Genomic DNA, 23,748 nt, shown 5'->3' on the forward strand with positions numbered 1-23,748 from the left:
CAGTGACAGGATTGCACTGCTCTGTTCACAAGTTCCTTGGGTCTCCCTGGTCTCCCAGTGATCTAAATCCTGGTCCTGCTTATTCTTCACATTAAACAGAACAGAATAATTCATAGCACTGGAAACGTTAAGACAGTTTTGGTGGTACATGGCTTTAATCTGAGCACTTGGGAAGTAACAGGAGGATAATCTATGTGAGCCAGCCTGGTCTACATAGTGAGTTTCTGGCCAACCAGAACATAAGAAGACCCTGTCTCAAAATTGTATCTATTTACTATTATTAAGAATTCAGTATCCAGGACAGCCAGGACTATGCAGAGAAACCCTGTCTCGAAAAACCAAAAAAAAAAAAAAAAAAAAAGAATTCAGTAGCCAAGTGATGTACATTGGCAGCTAAGATTGGGGATGAAATCTTTCCTCAAATCATTGTTATATCACATTAAAAAAAAAGATTTATTTATTTTATGTGAATACAGTGTCACTGTCTTCAGACACAACAGAAGAGGGCGTCAGATCCCATTACAGATGGTTGTGAGCCACCATATAGTTACTGGGAATTGAACTTTGGAACTCTGGAAGAGCTGTCAGTGTTCTTAACCATTGAGACACCTCACCAGCCCATTATGCCACATTTTTTACCTATAAAAGAGGTGGCTAGCCTGGAACTTCCTATTCCTAGTAAGTCAAAAACTCATCTGTTGAAGTTTATCTCTTGGTATTGCCTTTAGTCTTGCTTTAATAGCTTAAATATTAAGGACATTACAGAACTACTTTTACCACAAGAAAAACATTTTTAGGAAGGCTCTAACTCATTAAAGAACTAACAAGTATAACTCCCCGGATGGGTTTCAAAATATGATTAAAGATCTAAGGAAAAATTTTTATGGAGATTTAATCAATAATAAATTAGCATTCTAATATCCCAACAGGACTTTTAAGATATTCTTTTTTCCCCAGCAGTCTTACTGTGCAACCCAGGCTAATCTCAGATGCAGCCATCCATTTCTCACATGCTGGGGTCTATTACAAGCACATGCACCATGCTGAGCACATTTGACTTTAGAATACCTGTTAGGAGCCGGGCAGTGGTGGCGCACATCTTTAATGCTAGCACTTGGTGGGCAGAGCCAAGTGGATCTCTGAGTTTAAAGCTAGCTAGATCTATAAAGTGAGACCAGGATGGGCAGGGCTACAGAGAAATCCTGTCTAAAACAACAACAATAAAAAAAACCCTGTTAGAATCTTGCCTTAGCCGGGCGGTGGTGGCGCACGCCTTTAATCCCAGCACTTGGGAGGCAGAGGCAGGTGGACTTCTGAGTTTGAGAGTTCGAGGCTAGCCTGGTCTACAGAGTGAGTTCCAGGACAGCCAGGACTACACAGAGTCTTGAAAAAACAAAAACAAAAAAAAAAGAATCTGGCCTTAAAGGCTAACTTGTCTTCCTCCCCTCCCCAAGGAATGAATAGATCCATCTGTGTTTTAATCATTCTATGAATTTTAACTGTAATAGAAACTCTGTTCCTTTCCTTCCATCTTGTTTTTACAGATCTAGATCAGAAACTCCTGCTACATGTACAAAGCAGGTATTCCTCTTGGTATGCCTATTGAAATTCCAGCTTTTTTTTTTTTTTTTTTCGAGACAGGGTTTCTCTGTATATCCCTGGCTGTCCTGGAACTCACTCTGTAGACCAGGCTGGCCTCAAACTCAGAAATCCACCTGCCTCTGCCTCCCAAGTGCTGGGATTGAAATTCTAGCTCTTATCTCCACCAAAGTACCTCACAATTCAAGGCCAGAATTTGGTTTTTTTTTGGTGTTTCAAGACAGGGTTTCTCTGTGTAGCCCTGGCTGTCTTAAAACTCACTCTGTAGATCAGGCTGGCCTCGAACTCAGAAATCTGCCTGTCTCTGCCTCCCAAGTGCTGGGATTAAAGGCGTGCACCACCACTGCCTGGCCAGAATTTGTATTTTTAAATTAATCTGTGTTCTCTTTGCTGTTTAGTACCTAGTTTTTTGTTGGCTTCCTTTTTGGTGTTTAAGGGTCTCTATGTGGCGCTGGGTATATGAGAACTTATATAGACCAGGTTGGCTGGCCTACTGAGTGCTAGGAATGTGCTACTATGCCTAGCTTAGTACCTAATTTTTTATTGTTGCTATTTATTCATTCCATTTCCCAATATCAGCACCCCCGGCTCCTCCCCCTCTCCTTAAAGAGAAGGGGAAGCTTCCCCTCAGTACCACCTCACCCTGGCACATCAAAGCACTGCAGGACTAGGCACACCCTCCAACAGACAAAGTGGTCCACCTAGGGAAACAGGATCCACAAGCAGGCAACAGGTTTGGAGACAGTCCCAACTCCGGTTGTTGGGGACTCTAATTAAGACAAAGCTTCACATCTGCTAAACATGTGCGGATAGCCCAGATCCAGCCCATGCTCACTCTTTGGTTGGTGGGGTTCAGTATCTGTGAGTCCCAAGGGGCCAGGTTAATCCATTCTGTTGGTCTTCCTGTAGAGGTCCCATCCTCCTTGGGTCCCTCAAACCTTCCCCTCAATTCTTCCACAAGACTCCCTGAGCTCCTAATTCTTAAAGGAACAAAAAAGCATAACTTGCCTTTGTGTTTTTCTGTTGTCTTCCTAATGCCTTATTTGTTATTTACTTACTTATTACTGATTAGCATAGGGGCATGTGCACCTGTACATACACAGGTAAGTTAATAAGCCCATATTGGAATACAGATTTTTTTCTAAATGGCAGGATGCAAAATAAATTTAGGCAGAGGAATGTTCTGAAAGGCTGTGTTGCAAGTCCCCATGGTAATTAACCTGGGGTAAACTTTCCCTTCTTTCCATCAGTCACTTTCAAAGCTGATGGCCTTCAGTGCTGGCTGCCTGATCCCTCATCTCAACCTGTGTAGGCCCAGGAGCCCAGCAAGGGAATCTAAAGTTTACTATTGAGCTTGTATAACAGGCTGCATCCTTCAGTAAGCTGGCTGGTTATCTAGCCAACGGAGAGATGATTAAAGCAGCTCCTTTAATCTCCAGTTAAGCAGTAACTAAAAATATTTTAGAAGTCTGGAAAAAACTATGTCAGAAAAATGATAACAAAGAGAGTAAGAGTTTGAATTCAATTCAAATAATACAACAATGGTTACAATAGACATTTATTTATTTAATGTGAGACATATGTAGAGCAAATAATTCTTAAATTGTGATTCTGGTTGAAATAACTTCATGAAAATATGGTGAGACCAGGCACACCCACAGATCTTAACTACACGATCACTTCTTCGCCCATTCTTCCCTCTCCTTTCTTTCCCGAATAACCTCTTTCAGATAGGGTTCAAGGTAGAATTTGTCCTAAAGAATGAAGAAGACAACAATAGGCCTTAAACCACCAATGAAATTCATTGCAATGAATTACTCTTTGCTTCTAACCTAAGAACATATAATCTGAACCTCTCTGAAATATGTGCTTTATAAATGTAAAAACCTCAGAAAGATCATGCAGTCAGCAAGTCAAATGGTGTACAATGGCTATAGGCTTGCCTGGTTTCGATGACTTCTGAGGACAGATATCCATGCTCAGAACTACAAAATCACTAAATCAACTTCACATAACTAAAACTTTTTTCATAGATCAGGAACCAGAGTAGGGAAAGTAGAGTAGGGGGAAGCAATAATGGCTGATGAGGCAGAAAACCTGAATTCTAGCCCAGGCCTTCCATACTGAAGACTAGCTTAGTGACGTTAGAAGTCACTTCAGCGACAAGTCTCACCTTGTTGTTCTTTAAAATAGAGCCGCCAACAGCTTTCTACTAACCTCACTTGGCTGCTGAAATGCTACTTATGTGGCATGACTTGGAGAACACTAAACACTGAACAAACAAGCGTGTTTCTCCTGACACTGCATCTTGAATGACCAACACTGCTAGACACATCAAACCTGTCCTACCTCCTCATATTTTGTCCACTGATCCTTAGGCAAAATCTGATGCCTCATACTCAGGTCCAGGGCTCTCTTAATTCGAAACATTCTGTCATTGTAAAGGTCCTCAGGAAGCCTTCTTATGGCTTCTTTTACATCTTCAGTTTCATGTATTGTATCATCTCGCATTAACCCTGCAATAGGAACAGCAGAACCAGATTACAGAACAATCTCAAAAAAGTGATTTTTGTTTGTTTTGCATTTTTGAGACAGCCTCACTTTGTAGCCCTTGCTAGCCTTGAACTCACAGAGAATCATTTGTTTCTTCCCACTCAGCCTTAGACTCACTTGCCTTGAATTCCTTGCCTCTGCCCTCCATTACTACAATTACATATGTAACTCACCATATCTGGTAGAAGCTTTGCATGTATGTGTGTGTACATTTACACAAATGTATCTCCACGTACACGTGGAAGCCGAAGGGTAAATCTGACGTATCAGTCCTTGAGTTTTCACCTTGTTTGAGATTGTCTCCTGTTGCTGCATAAGGTAACCAACCAGTGTCTAGAGTCCTGTCTCTGCTCCCACCTTCCCAGAGTAGCACACTGGGATGACAGCTGCTTGTGCTGTGTCAGCTTTCATGTGGGTTCTGAACTCAGATCATCAGGCCTGTGAAGTCACTGAGCCACCTCCTCCATATAGAATTTTTCTTTTCTAATGAACAAAATATCTTTATGTCTTAAAACTCAAGATTTGACTGAAAAAGAACCAAATTACTAGGAAAGATGGAAACCAAATGCATTTTAGATCCAAGTTATCGATTGAAGATATATATAGGCTTTTTAAAAGCACTATTAGAAAATTCCTACTTCCTTTGAACCAGTTCAGAAAGCATTTAAAATATGTTATCTTGACCTTAAAACCATGCGGACCCAATCTCTCCTTCTAATGTGAGATCAAGATATTATATAACTAGGACCAGGGAGATGGGTAGGCAGGTGAAGGTATTTATTGTACAATCCAAAGTTTGATCCCTGGACACCATGAAGGAAGGAGAACTAACTTCCAGGAAGTCTTCCTCTAACCTCCACAAGCACACCTTGGTATATATGCAAATGATAATTTTTTAAACACATGAAGAACTTCAATTATACTAAAGAACCCTAAGATCTGCTGATGCTTCCATTCAGCTTCTAGACAACAATGTGAAGTTCATGGCAAATTAGACAACACTAAGAAAGTTCAAATATCACATAAAGATCAACAATTCAAAATCTAGTTTAATTTGAAATCTGATACACACAAAACCAAAATATCTCTTTTGAACTATAAGACATCTTTAAACGTACTGAACTCAGGAAGAACAAGGAGGACCACAGAACGGTTACTCACCCAGTTTATTGAATCCTGCAGCATTATAATACCACTTTCGAAAACCATCCAGCCACTTGCTTGATGCTGCAACTATAATTACCACAGTGTTAGTTGCTATAATATACTTACAAAGGAATGGACCAATTGGCAAAGAACCAGTTCTCTTATAAGCCTAATAATATCCCTTTGTATACAATGTAGATAATCATTTCACTCATGACACTGTGGGAAGAAATGGTAAACTCAAAACTAAATGTGCCTAAATAGCCGTAGGTATACTTCCTGCCAGTTTGGGTTCTCCAAGTCCAACCTCCTGTGCCCTGTTACCATAAGAACTGAAGGAGAGGGGGCAGGAAAGGATCTGAAGCATCTCTGTCTACTGTAGTTTCAGAAATAACCTTTTCTTTTCAAAGAAGGTGGAGCTATGAGAGTTCAAGTAAAGTGGTAGGCTTCTAGTCTCCAAAATTTTTAGTCTACATTTGGCTATCATCTTTAAAATTATAATTTTAAATAATTAAAATATAATTATTTCTAGAAAAACATCCATACTATCAGCTAATTTAAATATCAATGTATGAGTAAAAGCAGCACATTTTTTTTTCTCAAACAGCAAACTGTTCATCAAGGGAATGGTATTTGAACATGGATAAGGAGAAATACTCAATGTTAAATTTAAATCTCTTAATTTAACAGAACATGTTCATAAGCTCAGCACGCAGAAGCTGAGGCTGTGAATACCAAGCCTTGTATAAACAAACAAACACACAATAAAATAGGGGCTGGGAATACAGCTCAGCCTTAGAGTTCATGTCTAGCATGCAAAAAAGAAAAAAAAAAACCCCAAAAAAACCAAACCTACGCAAAAACAAAACAAACAACTTAAAACCCTTTGGGGAAGAAGGCTGAGCCTGAGAGAGGTCAAGGAAGTAGGTGAGTACCTAGTGTTGACCAGATGTGGTACAGGAAAAGAAGATCGAGAAAGCTTAACTTTTCTTCTTAAAATGTGAGTGACAGGGGTGGGAACATGTACTGCCAGAGGACAACATTAGGTCCTAGTTATCCCTTTTCATTTTTGAGATGGCATCTCTCACTGGTTTGGAACTGCCAAGTACATTAGGCTAATAGACCAGTGAGCCCCAAGATTCACCTGTGTCCTTGTCTCCAGCACTAGGATTAAAGGCATGGACTAGGGCTACTGAGGCAGTGTCTCATATAATGTAACTGTCTTATATAATGAAACTCAGGCTCTATTGAAAAAAAAAAAAGCTCAACATACAAAATGGGTTCTGAGAATTGAAATCAGGCTGGTCCTTACACTGAGATATATATATTCCCAGTCCCTAAGCTTTCTTTTAAATTTCTGTCTAAAGCTACTTTCTTACTAAAGAAGAAGAAAGAAGCCCCCTTCTCAATTATCTCCTTCTGACTTCCTACTCCTTAGTTCAGATTACTACATGGCTTCCTCTAACCGTAGAAATTAGAAGTCATGCATAAAACTGTTTCTAAGCAAAAATTAAAATAGTTAAGGGCTAATGTTCAATCGGTACACTGCCTGCCTAGCCTGTACCAAAAAGCCCTGGCTCCAACTCCAGCATAAAACATGCATAATGGTGCATTCCTGCAATCCCAGCAGTTTTAGAGTGGAGGAGGAAGAATCAGAAGTTCAAGGTCTTCCTTCAATACACAGCTAACTTGGGTTACATGACACCCTGGCTCAAAAAACACATATAATTTTAAAAAAGCACATAAGAACTAAATTGTAAGCATAGCAGTGATTATGAAACTGATTAATACTCACTTAACACTTATGTGTCAGGCACTACTCTGTCCGCCCTTATCACATTTAACTAGGTCAAAAGCCTGTTGCAGAAAAGGAAGCAAGCTTATCTAAGTATAAACTCAAATAACAAAAGAGAATGCCTTAAATTTAGTAAGGTTTCTTAAAATTGTGTCAAATGGGTAAAATTAATGCCTTTAGAATTTCCAGGGACTGTAAGAAGAGTAGCAGTATTGTTTTTAAAGACTATTCCAATTTATACCGCCAGAGGGCAAAAATTAGCTTTAAAAAAATACCGGAGGTGGGTGAGGAGTACTGTTTGATGTGAAAACATTCCGGCATTCTATCCCATGACAAATTTGTTCTAGTGCCTACATTAAACAAAAGTCCTTTCAGCTCTGCAGCTCTATCTCACGGTCGAGTACGCCAAGGTTAACCTGAAACCTCACTATAAACCTGTCTTACCTCCCTTTAATTCTTCTGACAAGCAAGTGGAGCGGCATGCGGACCTTCAGGTGCTATTTGCTCCGATCACTGTCACCGAAAAGGCCTGCGTCTGCCTCCAAATGCACCCCACTCGCTGTGGCAATCCTCTGCTGACCTCACCTCCCTAAGCTGTCCTAAGGCGGAGGGAAAGGAGGCCGAACCCGCTGTCAGCCATGGCGGGCTCCTTCCGGCAGAACTCCCTGTTCTCATCCTCAGGCAAGCCCGGCCTAGGTCAGTGAAACCTGTCTTTTGAGCTGCTGGGCCGCCACGTCTCTTATCGCAAACTATTTAGCTAAAGCAAATGGAGAGCAAATGAGAAAATACAACCGCTCCACGATACCCACAACGGAGGACCGGGTCGCTTACCAGCAGGTCTGCCCGCCATTTTGACCTAAGCGTGAAGCGCTGCCTTCTGGGTAAGTCCTAAAGGACGCGCCAGGCTCACGCGCAGGCGTCCTGCATTCTTCCGGAGGGGGAGGGGAGGGACGGGAGTGGGGCGCAGAGGACGCCTGCACAGGCGCAGCTCGGGCCAGTGGAAAGAGTTCAGTCTTTCTTATCTGAGTAGACTCTACACATTAGGCTGAACTTTTTGTGCGCCTTTTTACAAGAAACATTATTCGTAATTCAATGGGCAAAGTAGTGAGAAATTACGGGACGGTGTTATTCAGTGCTCTGATACAGGAAAGAAATTTTACGGTATAAATGGAGCCTTTGCTTGGAGACAGGTAATGTAGATGATTTTCAGGCACATAGCTACTCAGAATGGATGGAGGGGATTCTAGGACGCCAGAGGATACACTTGATACTCAAATTGTTTATGTCAAATGGTGCGGTGTTTTAATATAATCTACACATACTCTTGCATTCTTTAAATCACCTCTAGATTACTTTTAAAACAGAATATAAAGTAAGCACTACACAAACAATTGTTACACTGCATTATTTTGGAAATAACACAGGTATAACGATTATCTATAGTCAATATAGATAAACCCTTTCCCAATCTGTGGTTAGAGTCAATGTATAGGTGTGTAATCTTTGGGTTCAGATGGGTGGCTATTTTCTCATTTAATTCTAAATCATCGGTGTAATTACTGGTGCTATTAGTATTGAAGAGAGAAGGAAGCTGAGCCTCAGGAAAGTAGTTATCCAAGGGCATTAAAATTGGGTAGAGTCCAGTTGTTTGTTTGTTTAACTAGAATCGAGAAATCCAGGTTCAAATTCAGACTTCCTTATTTCTAGGATCCCAGATAACTTTAAGCCTCTAGGCTTCACTTTCCCTCACCTAAAAATCACCTAAAATCCATATCAAACAGTTTTAGTAGAAACAAATTTAGTAGAAAGGTAAGTTGAATACGCTTTAAAAATATTAACTGTAAGGCAGGAGTAAATGGTACATGCAAGATCCAAGAATTCAGTAGCCTGAGGCAGGATCCTTGCAAGTTCAAGGCTGGAGTTGTCTACATAATGAATCTGACATCATTCTGCAAGACCTTACCTAAAACCAAACAAAAAAAAATATTTAACCTAAGATATAGTTAGAATTTGTGCATAGTATTAAAAGCAGAGCAAGCAGAAAGACTGTCCAGACTGTACACTTTCAAGATCTCAACACCAACAGGTGGAGTCTAAAACATAAAACTAAGGACAGAAAATGGGGCTACTGTTGAGAGTGTTCTTACCATGCTGTCTTTCAGACTTAAGTTGAGACCTAGGACAACATTACAACTGTCTCATTATGAATCCAAAATGTTATTGCGGTTTTAATCACAAGTTGTACTGTTCTGTTGCCTTCTCCCCTTCTGTTTCTGTTGCATTGTATCACTCAGCTCTAGGAAGTATATGCAGTAGCCACCATGCAGACTGAAAGACAGGAGTAAATACATGCATTCAGACACTGGCACAGTGGTTTGGAAGGGTATTCATTAAACTGTTCATCCTGACAAGTTTCAGTGCCACTGTAAAAGAGGCTGAAGAAGATCATATATCAAGGTATGTCAAAAGTATCATATATCTAAGATACTCACAAAATCCAGTCTTATGTGCAGTAAGCCTAGGGTATGGTGTTTGCTCATGCTTATGAATGTTAGTTTGAAAAGTTTTAGGGGATTGGGGAAGTGGCTTAGTGGTTACAAACACTTGCTGCACTTCCAGAGGACTGTTCAGTTCCAAGTTGTAAGGTCAAGCAGCTCTTCACCACCTGTAACAGCTCTAAGAGATCTGATGCCCTCTTCTGGTCTTGTGGGTTCCCACATGCATGTGTGAACATTGACATATACACACAAATTACTAAAACAAATCCTAAAAATATTTTTTAAATGCTTTATTTCTTTCCTCCTGGCATAGAAATTACACTACTTTAACTCTTTAAATTTTAGACATATATATGTGATGCATTGGCACACACACCCCACATACCTGCAAAAATATTTTTAAAGATTAATCTTTAATATTTCTTTTCCCTTCAGTAGACTGCCAACACCCAAGTCATAACGAAGGCATCTAGGATGCATCACTCTGTACCATTAAACCACTTTTACTCTCAAGATAGACATCATCAAGAAACAAACCTTTATGGTTTACAATTGCTTAAAATGTTAGGATTGTCCATGACAGCAGCACAGCTAACCTATTCTTTGTATGCCTCTGTCTGTCTGTCTATCTGTCTGTCTGTCTGTCTGTCAATATGTGTGCATGTATGTGTGTTGGCATGTGGATGCCTAAGGTCTAATCTCAATGTCTTCCTCAACCACTCTTTACATCAGCTTTTGAGAAAGGGATCTCTCACGGAATTTAGAGCTCATCAATTTGGGCAAGCCCAAGGGATCCTTCTTTTTCAATCACTCCAGCATTGGGATTATATGTGTATTGAAGCCCTCAGTAATTACATGGGCACTGGGGATTAAACCGGGGTCCCCATGTGTAAGTAACACTTGGCTGACTAAGTTATCATCCTAGCTCCAAGCTAACCTATTCCAAGTGGATTGGTCATAAAGGCAAAATGAAGTTCCCAGACATAGACAGACCAGGTAGGTGCTTTTTTTCCTCAGCCATTTTATTCATTTTACCCCTTGGAGAACTGATGGAAACGCATCTATATCACATTAGCCAATATATCTTAGAACCTTAAATGTCAGGTTAGTAAGTAATCAGAGAGACACTGACTATATCTGGCTTCTAGCGATCATCAACGTAGCTACTCACATTATTCTTTCAGGATTATCTAACACATGCAGAACTCGGTGTACAATAAACTAATTCTGAATCTAGAGGCTTAACATAGGTTATCTCCCAAATTTGACTAAGCTGGGTTTCAGGGGCAGCCTTGCTTATACACTGAAGGCCTAAAATCAGCCATAGGCCTAAGTCAGCCTGCTAACACAAAGTCTTGATCTCTGTGGAAAAACACTGATACAGGTAGCTATATGATATTGTAAACAGGCAGCTTTGATGGAAAATTGCCAGCCTGGATAGTCATAGGCCTTGTAGATAAGTAGCCTTGGTGGATAGTACCAACTTAGATAAGGACAAGTACATCATAGGCAGAGTCATAGTGACCTGTTCCCTGAACCTTCACCCAGCTGATACCCTGTTCTGGAAGATATCTGTACTCTCTGAACACCTATGCTTCTGCATCATCCCCTTCCCCACATCCTGCCTTTTTGTGTTTATAACCCCTGTGTGAAAAAGTAAAAATTATGGTTTGATCAGCCTATAGACAAGCTGTGATCCTTTGTGTTTGCCTGTTTTTCCCCCATTCTCTCTTTCAGGTGATCTCCCTGGACCCTGTTCACTGCCCTGCTGGACGGGGCAGCTGGGTATTTCTGCAAAGGTGGAAATACTCGACACTGCTGCTATCCTCACATCACTTGACATGCTAAACTGGCTGGATCTTTTGTTTTGCTTTTTGTCTGTCATCTTTCTCTTCACCTAATTTCTCCATTTGGTCCCTTTTACAAAATGGCTCATGATTCTAACATTCTAAGGCTAGACATAATATACAAGTGGTTTTCAAGGTACTACTTAATAGTGTTGAATGGGCCAAACCATATTGACCCTAAGTCACTAAGGCAGAGAACTTCTTCCATGTACCAATACCTGGTATCATTCACTGTGGTGCTGGTAAGGCAGACAAACTAAGGTCATGGTGCCTCGTTTTACAAAAAAAGAAGTAAAGACATGGGGGGTCAAGTCACTGTCCCTAGTTAACATATGAATGGTAATTGTGGGAAATGTACCAGCTCATCTTGCTGGCTGGCGCTAAGTCCAAGGTTTCTTATGGCCGTCATTGTGTCTCAATGACTTTCTTTAGCTTTTCCTGATTACCAGTAGCCAACTGTGGACAACTTCAAATACTCAGGAGAAGTACTACTTTGCATAAACTCAAATGGCTTGTTTTGAGTGGATTAGTAGATATTGGATGAAGTGATACTTTAAATAAAACCATCTTGTGACAAAACTATTTTCAAAGAGCAGGAAATGCAAATGAGAAAATCTTCCACTATTCCCAAAGCTTCTTAAGAATGACACATTGTTAGTCTGTGGTAAAGTTGCTTCTTTTTTCCCCAAGCTTACCATAGTTTATTTCTTCCTAAGACGGATATGATTGAATCAAACAGGAATTAAGTTATTGGAAATTTGTAAGAAAGCCCTAGTAGAGTGTATCTCTATAAATATACAACATCAAGAAATAATTTCTGTGGTTGGAGAGATGGCTCTGTGGTTAAGAGCACGGGTTGCTCTTCTAGAAGTCCTGAGTTCAATTCCTAGCACCCACGAGGCAGCTCATAACTGTCCATGTAGTTCCATGGGATCCAGTACTTTCTTGTGGTGTGCATACATGCAGACAAAACACTCATACATAAAAAAATACATAAATCATTTAAAAGAAATAGTTTCCAGTGAAACCATCACCTTGTACCATTAACTTACAGTAATACAAAATATAAATGAGCAGGGAAGATAGCTCAGCTTAAGGGTTTGTTGCACAAGCATGAAAACCTAAATTCAAATCCCTAGCATCCATATAAAAAGCAACCCATGATGATTCAAGTTGATAACCCCAGCACTGGGAAACAGAAAAAAGAAGGTCCGTGGGGCCTGCTGGCCAGAGAGTTTTGTGGGATTGGTAAGTTCAACGTACAGAGAAAGACTCAGTCTTAATTAGGTGGACATAAGAGATATCTGATTTGACCACAGGCATATTTCTCCCCCCCACCATTCACACACACACACACAACTCCATATTCTACTACAGATACTAGTCCTGTTCATTGCCTATTTGCTTAGTCATGCTCATTGTTTCTCTAATTGCCAGCTTAGAAATGGAAACATTTCTAAGTTAGTGTCCCTAACTGATCATGAAAACGTACATAACCACAGGGAATTATATTCAGTGCTAAAGGAAAACGAAATTATAAAATTTGCAGGTGTGATGGTTTGTATATGTTCGGCCCAGGGACTGGCCCTATTAGAAGGTGTGGCCCTGTTGGAGTAGGTGTGTTACTGTGGGTGTGAGTTTTTAGACACTCATTCTAGCTGCTTTTAAGCAAGTTTTCTGCTAGCAGCCTTCAGATGAAGATGCAGAACTCTCAGCTCCTGCAAACATGCCTGCCTGGATGCTGTCAAGTTCCCACCTTGATAATAGACTGAAACTCTGAACCTGTAAGGCAGCCCCAACTAAATGTCCTCTTAAGAGTTGCCTCGATCATGGTGTCTGTTCACAGGAATCAAACCCTTAAGAGCGCAGGTAAGTAGACAGAACTGGAATATGAGGTACTAACTGAGCTGAGGAACTGGAATCTATGTACTAATTGAGGTGACTGACCCAGAACAGATTTTGTTCTCCGTTATTTGTGGAGTCAAACTTTGAATCTTTAAATTCGAATGTATATCCTGGAGTAAAAGCAGAAGTCAGGAAGAGAAATTTTGGGGAAAACAGGCAAGGAGTTGTACACAGGGGTAGAGGACAGAGGTGCACGGAATGAGAAGTGGGGAGCTTTAACTGAGGAGGGAAGAGGAAGAGCTGGGGGGGGATAACACTTAAGGTTATTTGAAAAAGCCACAGGGAAACATTCAAAAAGCTTTCTTAAAAATACACATATATACTACATACTCACTATATATAATGTATAATAAATTATATATGTATGTATATATGGACTTATGCTACATGGGGTGATAATGCTCTCAAAAAAATATTGTCTGGCATGGAAAACCTCTCTTCAAGTTCAGGAGAGTTCAACAGACTCCCGGCAAAAGAAAGGATATTGCTGTTGTCCTGGGTTGCCTCTCAGAACTTGAAAAAGCCTATTTATTGCCAAAGACACCACATACTTTTTGAATACAGTCTTACAGACATGGAATTGACACCGATCTGGAAGCTTCCTGCCTAAGGACAAGTTCTTAGCATAATGGAGGATGCTATGACACCTGTCAAGGGAGAAAAGCAATCCGTCCTAGCCAGCTGTAAAGCCTATGAACCACAAAATGATGGGCCCAGCAAGCTATCTGCAACTGTGCAATAGCAAGGTCTTGGGGAGGAACCAAGTTTTCTAACTGGACTAACTTGTCTAATTGAACTACTCAATAGGAGGGAGTTCATATCTGATACTATAAGCTTGTCAACTACCTGTAGTTGGAGAGGTCACAGAACCTAGAGAATATACTATTGCCATTTTCCAAAAATAATTTATAATTGTATTTTAAATACGTATCTAGAATCTACTACTGCCATTTTACTAGACCAGCATCACATAAGTACATTCTAAATTTTATCCTTATATCTATAGATAAGTGTAGCTACTACTTTTCATCAAAGAAGCCTCTCTTTACAGTAAATGGAGACCATCACAGAAAACCACAACGTGATACAGTGTAGAGGTCAATGGATTGTAAGTTAAGCTCCAATGGATAGGATATATCTACTTCAGAGCTCCTGCATCTATGACTCAGAGAACAAAGAAAAAGATGGGGCACAAATATTTAAGAGCAACACCCAGAAGCTGCAGTGAAAGTCTCTTCAAAACGGCTACATAACAAAACTGCAATGGCAACATTAATGGGCCATGCCAATGTGGAGGAGGTAATTTTTTGAAGGACTGTATACCTAGACAAAAAAATATAGGCAATTAATGTCTGCTGGTAGAATATGCTTCTCTTTGGGATGAGCCTCCATATTGGCTGGTGTGGTGGTTTAAGAATGGCCTGGCTCAAGCCAGGCGGTGGTGGCGCACGCCTTTAATCCCAGCACTTGGGAGGCAGAGGCAGGCAGATTTCTGAGTTCGAGGCCAGCCTGGTCAACAGAGTGAGTTCCAGGACAGCCAGAGCTATACAGAGAAAACTCTGTCTCAAAACCCACCCCCAGCCCCCCCAAAAAAGAATGGCCTGGCCTTTATAGGCTCATCTATGTGAATCCTTGGTTACCAGGGACTGTCAGTATTTGAGGAAGATTAGGGGGTATGGACTTGTTGGAGGAAGTGTGCCATTTGGAGTGGGCTGTGAGGCTTCAAAAGCCCACGCCAGGGCCAGTCTCTTCCTCTCTGCCTACGAATCAAGATGCAGAACTCTCAGCTAATTCTACATCACTATATCTGTCTACATGTAGCCATGCTCCCTGCCATGATGATGTGGACTAACCACTAAAATTGTAAACAAGCCCCAAGCTCCCAACTGAAGACTTTGCTTTATAAGAGTTGCCTTAGTTATGTTTCTTTACAGCAACAGAAAAATGACTAAGACAGTTGGCCAATGAAGAATGGTGAGCCCTGAAACCAAAAACATACAAGCAACAAAAATGATCAGAAGACTGTATTTATATATTTGTTCATGCACATTTATAAATGTATATATACACTTAACTACAAAGAGGCTATCAACTTGAGGTAGCGTATGGGAGGGATGGGAGAGGGGGTACCTGGGAGGGTATGAACGGAAGAAAGGAAAGGCGGAAAGTGATACAATTTTTCTATTAAAATAAACAATAAATGCCAAAAGCCAAACCAAAAAGTTACCCCAAAAAAAGGAATTATGAGAAAAATGATTTAATATTTAAACCAGAGGCATTTATTTTAAAAATACATTTATTCGTGTATATATATATATTTACAAGAATATATTTAAACATTCATCAAAAACTAAAGAGTTTTTAAGAATTTCTCAAAATCATTTACTGAAGCTTTGGCAATCTCTTTACAAAATACTTCATCAGGAAAGGATACGAACTTTTCCAAGGAGACATAGTTAGGTTTTGCTGGATCATACTGTGCTTTTCCCAAGTAGACAAGAAACAAATGTCTTTCTTTAATTTTAAATACTCTTGTATTAAATATCTGGAAAAGAAAGAAATTTACAATAAAAAGCTGAAATACTAACAAAGTTACTTGGTTAACTATTTTAATAAATTAGTTTAATAAGTTAGTGGCACTGACTATATGTCTGATTCCCAGCACGCTCGTAAGTATTATGAAACAAGAAATGATGAGTTGCCCACCTGCAATCACAGAACTTAGTAACATGAAGCAGAAGTATTAAGTTTAGAGCCAGCCTGGGCTACATAGTGAGTTCCAAACAATCTGAGCTATGGGGCAAAAATTCTGGACTATAGGGCAAGAGCCCATCTTCTAAAAAATTGAAGAAAGAAGAAGGTAAATTCTTATTTAAAAGGGACTAAAACTAATGCAGAATGATAATAAAAGAAGGCCTTCATAGAGGGCGAGGGCGGGCAGCATGACTGACTCCTGAGACACAGGACAATGTTCAAAGAGAAACCTTCAGGACTCACCCCAAAGCACCTCATCTGAAACTTGAGCATGAGTCCCAGAAATTTCTTTTAACAAGCTATTTAGAGGTTAGATTATCTGTCAGGTTTAAGAACCAACATTAGAGACTAAGATGTGTCAGCAAAAAGGATTTCACCATTTGTGAAGTATTAAAAGTGTCTCTGTTTTGATTTTTAAATTTGGTACCCACTGAAAATCAAAATAAAATGAGGCTCACCCCTCTGGGGGTGAACAGGACAAGCATGCCTTTTAATGTTAAAATCCTCAAGGACTAAGGAGAGCACAGCCATTTGACAAAGGACTCGTGAGCTGGCTACATGCCTAGAACCTGCTGTTATATAGACAAAGGGACAGAGGGGAAGGGCCCACACCGGAGCGATAGGCTTCAGCATGGGGAGCTGGGGCTGCTGAAGAGGTGGACCAAAGTACTTCTCTTGGTAGGGCAAATACTTCTAGGCCTCTTTCCCAGTGTCCAAAAGTGGATACAAAGTACTAAACTGTACACATGGAAAGATACCAAGAAAAACAACTGGGGAAAACTAAGGGCTTTGAGAACAGTGAGCAAAGGAAGTGTATGCTGCTAACTTGTTCCTATGCCTCTGGAACCAAACATCCCTTTGTGTCTCTGCACTGATTGTCATAAAGCCCACAGAAAAAGAAGCATGAGATGGAATAACATATGGACAAAGGTGACCTGTATGGACTGGCACAAGCCAATCGGTGCTGAACTTCCAGACAAGATGCTGGACTAGAACCCCTCATGGAACTTTATGGAGAAAAGAGTCAGAACAAGAAAAATTATACTTGAGAAACTGAGGGAAGACTTTCAGAAATTAACAACTATCAAGACAGGCAGACTCCAACCCTCAAGACATGCCCAGAGCCTAACCCAATCTTAAAACCCACTGCAGGTTTTGGTGAGAGTGATTCCTGGGCCCAGAGTGGTGGACAAGAATCCCACTTTGTCCCTTTGATTGCTTTCTTCATTTGTCAAATAAGGATAACTGTTGGAAAATAACTATAATGAGTCTGTATCCGCAAAGAACTAAGCAATTAATAGTTGTTCATTTTTCTATGATTTTTCTATCTTCTACACTGAATTAATTGCCCCAGGAGCCCGCTGGTTAAGATTCTACTACCATGTAAACTTATTCTAAACCTCTGTCTCTCACACTACATTATAAGCCACATATGATTGAGTTCTGTAATCTTAGTGCTCATACACGTTCTAGCCCAAGGCAGAAGATCCATTCTGTAATGAATGACTAGACCCCACTGAATAGGACAAGGCCAGATTCTCATATAACCATTCTCAATTATCCAACAACCTAGGAGACAACAATCTGTCAATACTCCTTCATGAAAGATTACTTATTACTCCATAAACTGAAGTCACACAATTCCCAGCTTGCTATACTCTCTCTAATATGGCTGCAGTAACCTATGAGGATCGCTCAGAGTACAATGGGCAAATAAATCAATATTACTCTATGGGAAGGAAGTGGACTGAATGCACTTCTGTAATGAATGTAATTCTGAGAGTGGGCTAAGGTCATGCATCTTTTCACATCTCGAGACCACGGATAAAGGAAACAATATTTTCAAATTTAATGGAGAAACCCCAAGAGACTATGTATGAGGTAAAGACGATTCACTGAAGTCTCTTCAGGAGACGTGCAGCTGCGAACTTCCAACAACTGTAAGCACACACCTAGCAGCCCGAGTGCAAGACAAGGGCGGCTGTCTGAGACAGCTAAGAGATACGTTACCTGTGGAAACTTGACGATGATGTGGTGAGGAATATCCATCACATTGTGTACATAATCAAAAGTCTCTGTAAGTTTTCTTTTGTTTGCAGTTAGCATCTTAGGGATTTTGATGACCATATGCTGAATTTCATTATGTTTAAAACCAAGTTCAAGGTGATAAACCTACAAAAAAGTAAATTTCCTTGGAGTCATGTGTAGAAATGGCTCATGCTGGAGAGCAAAATGGTCCTTCCAAATTTAAAGTAATGACCTCTTAAAAGCTGGCTGCACTTATACCAGTACCCTGAAAGGATTATGGCTCACATTGGTTAGAGTCACCCAAATTTCAAAACCCGTACCCACGCAAGGGTGTCTCTGCACTGGTTGTAATGAGGCTCACAGGAAAAAAAAACAAACAAAACACGCTGAGATGGAATAACATATAGCGAAAGGAGGCCTGTATGGACTAGTACAAGCCAATCAGTGCTGGACTTCCACACAAAATGCTGGACTAGAAGGTCCCATGGGACCTTATGGAGAAGGGTCAGAATAGGAAAAGATACCTTGACTGCAAACAGTTCAAGAGGAAGACCTTCAGATATTAACTACTATCAAGACAGGCAGACTCCAATCCTTAAGATATATCCACAGACTACACAATCTTCAAAACCACTGGAGTATTTTGGGAGAGTGATTCCTGGGCCAGTGGTGGACAGGAATCCCATGTGTCCATCTGCACTGTGGTATACAGAGACTCTGTGCCATCTTGAGAGATAATATATTGTTTGGATCTGAGCTCCAGGAGGCCTGAAATATGGGTGACGACTCTGAGATGATGGGCTTGAATCCAATCTACAATTACCTCCAGAGGAGGGGAGGCATAGAGTGCAAAGTACAGGTGGCGGAGGCCTACACTGTGGAACGCATAAGGAAAAGTAACCCTGCCCTCGGCTGCCAGGAACAAGCTGGCCTCTGGAGACCCATCTCCCATTTACTGCTGCAGAGCCTGAGAACTGAGGGTCCCGTGGTATATACGCCTGGCACCTGCTGCATGTCTCCAGCTAGCTGATTAAAGCTTAGGGGATCTTGAACATGTGATGACAGGGTGACGTCTGAACACACCTCAATGCTGTGACTGGTTCCCACAGTTCCAGTGAAATACAGGCCCAACTGGAAAGTAGTCAACATAGTGATTATTAGCTTGGGAGCCTTGGTCAGTAAGAGAAGCTGCCCAGCTGATGGACTGCGTAGTTGTAGTTAAGTGAGGGCAGCCATTGTGGAGTTTGCAAAAAAGCTAAATCACAACCACTATAGGACAGTCAAAAATGTTTCCACAGAATGGGACATGGCGAGGAAGCACAGACAGTGCCCATCATACCAGGTAACAAGCAGTTTCCAGGTCTCGTTTATTCCTTACTGCTGAAGGATCACGGGTCCTGATGTCTGCAGCTGACTGACTTAGGGAGACTAGGTAAGGCCTGTGCGAAAAAACACTGGCTGAAATAAACTGTCATTTATGACTTTTAGAAATAATTTCTGCAAAAAATTTAAGGTTTCTACAAAGACTCTAATAAATGTTTCTCTAGCTATTAAGAGCATGTGACAACTCGAGCAAGAAACTCTGCCTCCTTAACACACAGGTTTCTTTCACAGAAACACAAAACACATTTCTGCTAAAAAGTTCTGCTAAAAGTTTAAAAGTTTTGTTTTTGCATGATGACAACAGTAGTATTTATTTAAAAAAAAAAAAAAAACCTTAATCAAGTATAGTAATTAGCTTTTTATAGCTTCCAGATATGTTACCTTTATGTTTTCCTTCACAGGCTCCAGACTTCCTGTTAGTAGCCTTGGAAGACGAACAACCAGATCTCTAGTCTATAGTTAAAACATAATAATAATTACCATAACTATACAAACACATTTAGCTAGTTAAAGCATTATAAGGAATGAGAAGCTAAAATTCAAAATATGACCCAATCAAATAAATGAAAGGAATCTTCACGATAAAACATCAACAGCATGGTTTGATGAAAAATCCTACATAAAAACAAAACTTTAGGAAGCAATCTGATGGAGCCTCCTCAGCCTGTGTCATCTTTGTCCACAAGCATCATGCAGTAATAGGGTATGTGTGGGCCAGGCACTTGGTAACATGACGTTTAAAGACAACTAAAAGAGGCAAGGCATTTCCTTAAGCTTTTTTTTTTCCTTACCTTCTTCACATTCAGTTCAAGTTCTTTCTGGAAAAATCCCAGTCTGTTGTCTAGTCTTTCCACAGAGAAGTTCAACAAAAATGGTGCATTTTTGACCATCCGTGCAATGTCTGTCTTACTGAAGTTTTTTGACTGTAAATAAGCTACTCTAGAGAAATAATAAAACATACACATATGCATGATAAACATCTAGAGAAATAAAGCAAAATATATATATATACACATACAAATATTTACTAATATGCTGTTACTTCAGGAAGTGGGAGTACTGTATTCAAATAATTTCTACACCCACTCTTCCTGTGTTCCATGCCCCTCTTATCAATTATTTTTACATGTCTGTCCGTCCGTCCGTCCATCCACATACATTTATACAAAATTCTGAGTCTACTTAGTGCTAAAGTAGTGTTTTTTAAAAAAAGTATCCTATAACTCCCCCATAAAAAAAAAAAATCAATAAAAATACTCTGTAATAGCCTGAATATGGACACTTTTGCAGGAGAAACACCAATAAATTTTGATCGGTGTTCATTTACTTTAAATCAGAAAATAATTCTTATTTACTTTTGGGTGTATCTTTAAATTAAAAAAAATGTTACATATGTATGATGGGGGGGCATAAGCATGTCTTGGTGCACATGTGGAAGTCAGAGGACACTCTCAGGAGTAGGTTCTAGCCTTTCACCTATAGTGAAGACACCATATAGTGTCTCCAGACTTTAATTGCCTGACTGATGACTAAAGTGTAAAGATATTTACAACTCAAAGAAAGCATGTGATACCTAATCATGGTTGTCTACTTGACTACACCTGGAGTCAACTAAACCAAGTTTCTGGCAGCTCACCTGTATCGGAATTTTCTTAATCAGACTATTCGAGCGGGAAAAACCCACCTTAAATTTGGGCCACACCTTCTAGTAGCAGCCCACATAAAAAGACCTAGAAGAAGAAAGCTTTTTTTTCTTTTTTGTCTGTTACCCTTACTCTGGATGACAAAAAGTCCATTTATCCTGTTGCTTTGGCATTCTTTCCAGGGTATCAGTACCAACTTCTTTAGAAGTCTAACATACAGTACTGAAAACCACCTACTGTCCAGGATTCTGCAAGATTCCAGCAACAGGCTAAGACTGCTAAGACTTCCAACTTCATGGATCAAACAACTAAACCATCTTGGCTTTTTGGTCATGAGACAGCCATTGTTAGGCTAGCCAGATCACAGCTTGTAAACCATTCTAATAAATATATATTAAAAAGCTACCAGTTTTCTTCTTGAGAGAACCATGATTACTAAAAAGGAAATTTCAATTTATGAGATAGTATTTTATTAAAGTATGTTATTACTATTATTAAAAAATTTGCTCAAAGAATGCTAAATATCTGCCATCAAAAGTTAGAAGTACTGGGTATGGTGGTAGACAACCTAGAAGTCTGAAGCATGAGGGTTTTAAGTTCAAGGCCAGTCAGGATGATATAGTGAGACCCTGTTTCCAAACAGGAAAAAGGAAAGAAAAACCAGTAATGACCATGCTTTCATAATCTGTTCAACTTGTAAGTGTACTCTTAGATAATTCAATTATTTGTTAATAGAACTGTCAGAGAAAAAAATTTATGGTTTCTGAAGAGAAATTATTCAATACTAACTCATCAGTAAGTTGAAATGTGAAAATAATAATTGATAGTTGACAAAACAACTATTTTAAATACTCTTTAGATCAGAAGTCCATAATTAAAAGAATTGATGCTTACTGTGTTAGGGTTTTACTTGTGTGAACAGATACCATGACCAAGGCAACTCTTATAAGGACAACATTTAATTAAGGGATGGCTTAGAGGTTCGATCCATTATCATCAAGGCGGAACATGGTAGCATCCAGGCAAGCATGGTGCAGGAAGAGCTGAGAGTTCTACATCTTCATCTGAAGGCTGCTAGCCAAATACTGGCTTTCAGGCAGCTAGGATGAGGGTCTTAAAGCCCAAATCCACAGTGACACACCTACTTCAACAGGGCCACACCTTCTAATAGTGCCACTCCCTGGGCTAAGGATATACAAACCATCATACTCAGCGAGTAGGTCCTTGAATAGTGGACTAGAAAAGTTTCTCACACATATATAAGCAATTCTTCCATAAGTACTTCATAGGTTATGTGGGAATCATTTCAAACTTTACCTGGTCTTAAGATTTTCAAGGTCTTCAGAGAAAATAGCATAATTTTTTGTCAGAAATGGTCCCAGTTGGTTATCTTCTAAACCCAAATCTTTAAGAAATAGCAGTATTTGCTTAATGTCTTTTTCAAAATCCAGCCTTAGAAGGAGGTTGGCTGCATCTGGATGTTTTTCTATCTTAGACAAATCCACTCCTATAACAAACGAAAAAGATTGGCTTGAAAATAATTTCTGATTCAGTCATTACTTTCATATAAAAAGAATTACTGGGGGCTGAAGAGATGGCTCAGCAGTTAGGAGCACTGGCTGCTCTTCTAGAGGTCCTAAGTTCAATTCCCAGCAACATGGTGGCTCACGACCATATGTTATGGAATCTAATGCCCTCTTCTGGTGTGTCTGAAGACAGGTACAGTGTACTCATACAGATAAAATAGATAAATCCTAAAAAAAAAAAGAAAATAGAAAAAGGAAAAGACTATTGATGAATAATCTAAGAGAACTGATATAGACAAATGGAAGCTTAAAGTACTTTTAAAAGAATTGGTTGCCAAAATGAATTAAAATCATTTATAGCATTTATATGTTAAAGGTCAATGGAGAGAAGAAGACACAAACATTTGTGCTTAAATTTTCCCAAAAGACAAAGTCACTAAATCATGTTGATAGCTACTTGGAAGGCTGAGTCAGGAGGATTAGAAGTATGAGGCCAGCCTGAGTTATACGGTGAGTTCACGGTCAGTGGGGAAACTTGGAGAGACTATTTTAAAATACAAAGATAAAAGAAAACAAAAAAGGCCAGAGAGCTAGTTCAGTGTAGAGTATTTGCTTAGTGTACATGAAACTACAGGTTCAATACTCAGCACCACAAAACTCACTTTCTAGAATTATTTCTAGAGGCACCTTTATATATGTCTTATAAAAGCAGTGAAATAACATTTTCCATAATTGTATCCAAATCAAAAAAAAATCATCATATTCATTCACCACTTTTAGAAACAAATGTAATTATAAATCTAAATTTCTTGGTATTATGAGTGTGCGCATAGCCATACACACCACACTCCCACAAGGAATAGAGACCAGAAGCTAACTCAGAATAAACTATAACAATTTACCAAACACTAATGATTACATTTTAATTCAATAGTATAGTGGTAGGTAGTTAATCTGCTCTCGTCCAGGCAGGTCACTCGCACTCAGTGCATCGGCCTAGAAGCTATCTAGATCCTCAAATCACACACACACACACACACACACACACACACACACACACACACACACACA

General features: G+C 39.8%; 2 protein-coding genes across 2 annotated transcripts in view; both read right to left on the reverse strand.

The window, feature by feature from the left end:
- Positions 1 to 3,140: 3,140 nt before the first annotated feature.
- On the reverse strand, positions 3,141 to 7,987 carry LOC114620524 (cytochrome b-c1 complex subunit 7). The gene is made up of 4 exons (XM_028766641.1): positions 7,925 to 7,987; positions 5,314 to 5,385; positions 3,949 to 4,115; positions 3,141 to 3,353 (listed from the first exon to the last, which is right to left on the reverse strand). Exons 1-4 carry the CDS (start codon positions 7,941 to 7,943, stop codon positions 3,276 to 3,278), a joined length of 336 nt encoding a protein of 111 aa, XP_028622474.1. The 5' UTR covers positions 7,944 to 7,987; the 3' UTR covers positions 3,141 to 3,275.
- A 7,634-nt stretch (positions 7,988 to 15,621) lies between these two features.
- Mterf3 (mitochondrial transcription termination factor 3) overlaps positions 15,622 to 23,748 on the reverse strand; it is a 17,804-nt gene continuing 9,677 nt past the window's right edge. The window contains exons 4-8 of the mRNA XM_028767621.1: positions 22,469 to 22,658; positions 20,300 to 20,447; positions 19,890 to 19,961; positions 18,108 to 18,269; positions 15,622 to 15,888 (exon numbers count right to left, since the gene is read on the reverse strand). Of these exons, the coding sequence (XP_028623454.1) occupies positions 15,694 to 15,888; positions 18,108 to 18,269; positions 19,890 to 19,961; positions 20,300 to 20,447; positions 22,469 to 22,658 (767 nt within the window). The 3' untranslated portion in view covers positions 15,622 to 15,693. The remainder of the gene's footprint in view (positions 15,889 to 18,107; positions 18,270 to 19,889; positions 19,962 to 20,299; positions 20,448 to 22,468; positions 22,659 to 23,748) is intronic.

Source organism: Grammomys surdaster, unplaced genomic scaffold (genome assembly GCF_004785775.1).
Source record: "Grammomys surdaster isolate TR1022 unplaced genomic scaffold, NIH_TR_1.0 63, whole genome shotgun sequence".
NCBI lineage: Eukaryota > Metazoa > Chordata > Mammalia > Rodentia > Muridae > Grammomys > Grammomys surdaster.

Coding starts and splice junctions, on each gene's coding strand:
- LOC114620524 (XM_028766641.1), bottom strand. Junction 4,116..5,313: donor TGCAGGATTCAATAAACTGG/GTGAGTAACCGT, acceptor TTCCTATTGCAG/GGTTAATGCGAGATGATACA. Junction 3,354..3,948: donor AGTGGACAAAATATGAGGAG/GTAGGACAGGTT, acceptor TTCATTCTTTAG/GACAAATTCTACCTTGAACC.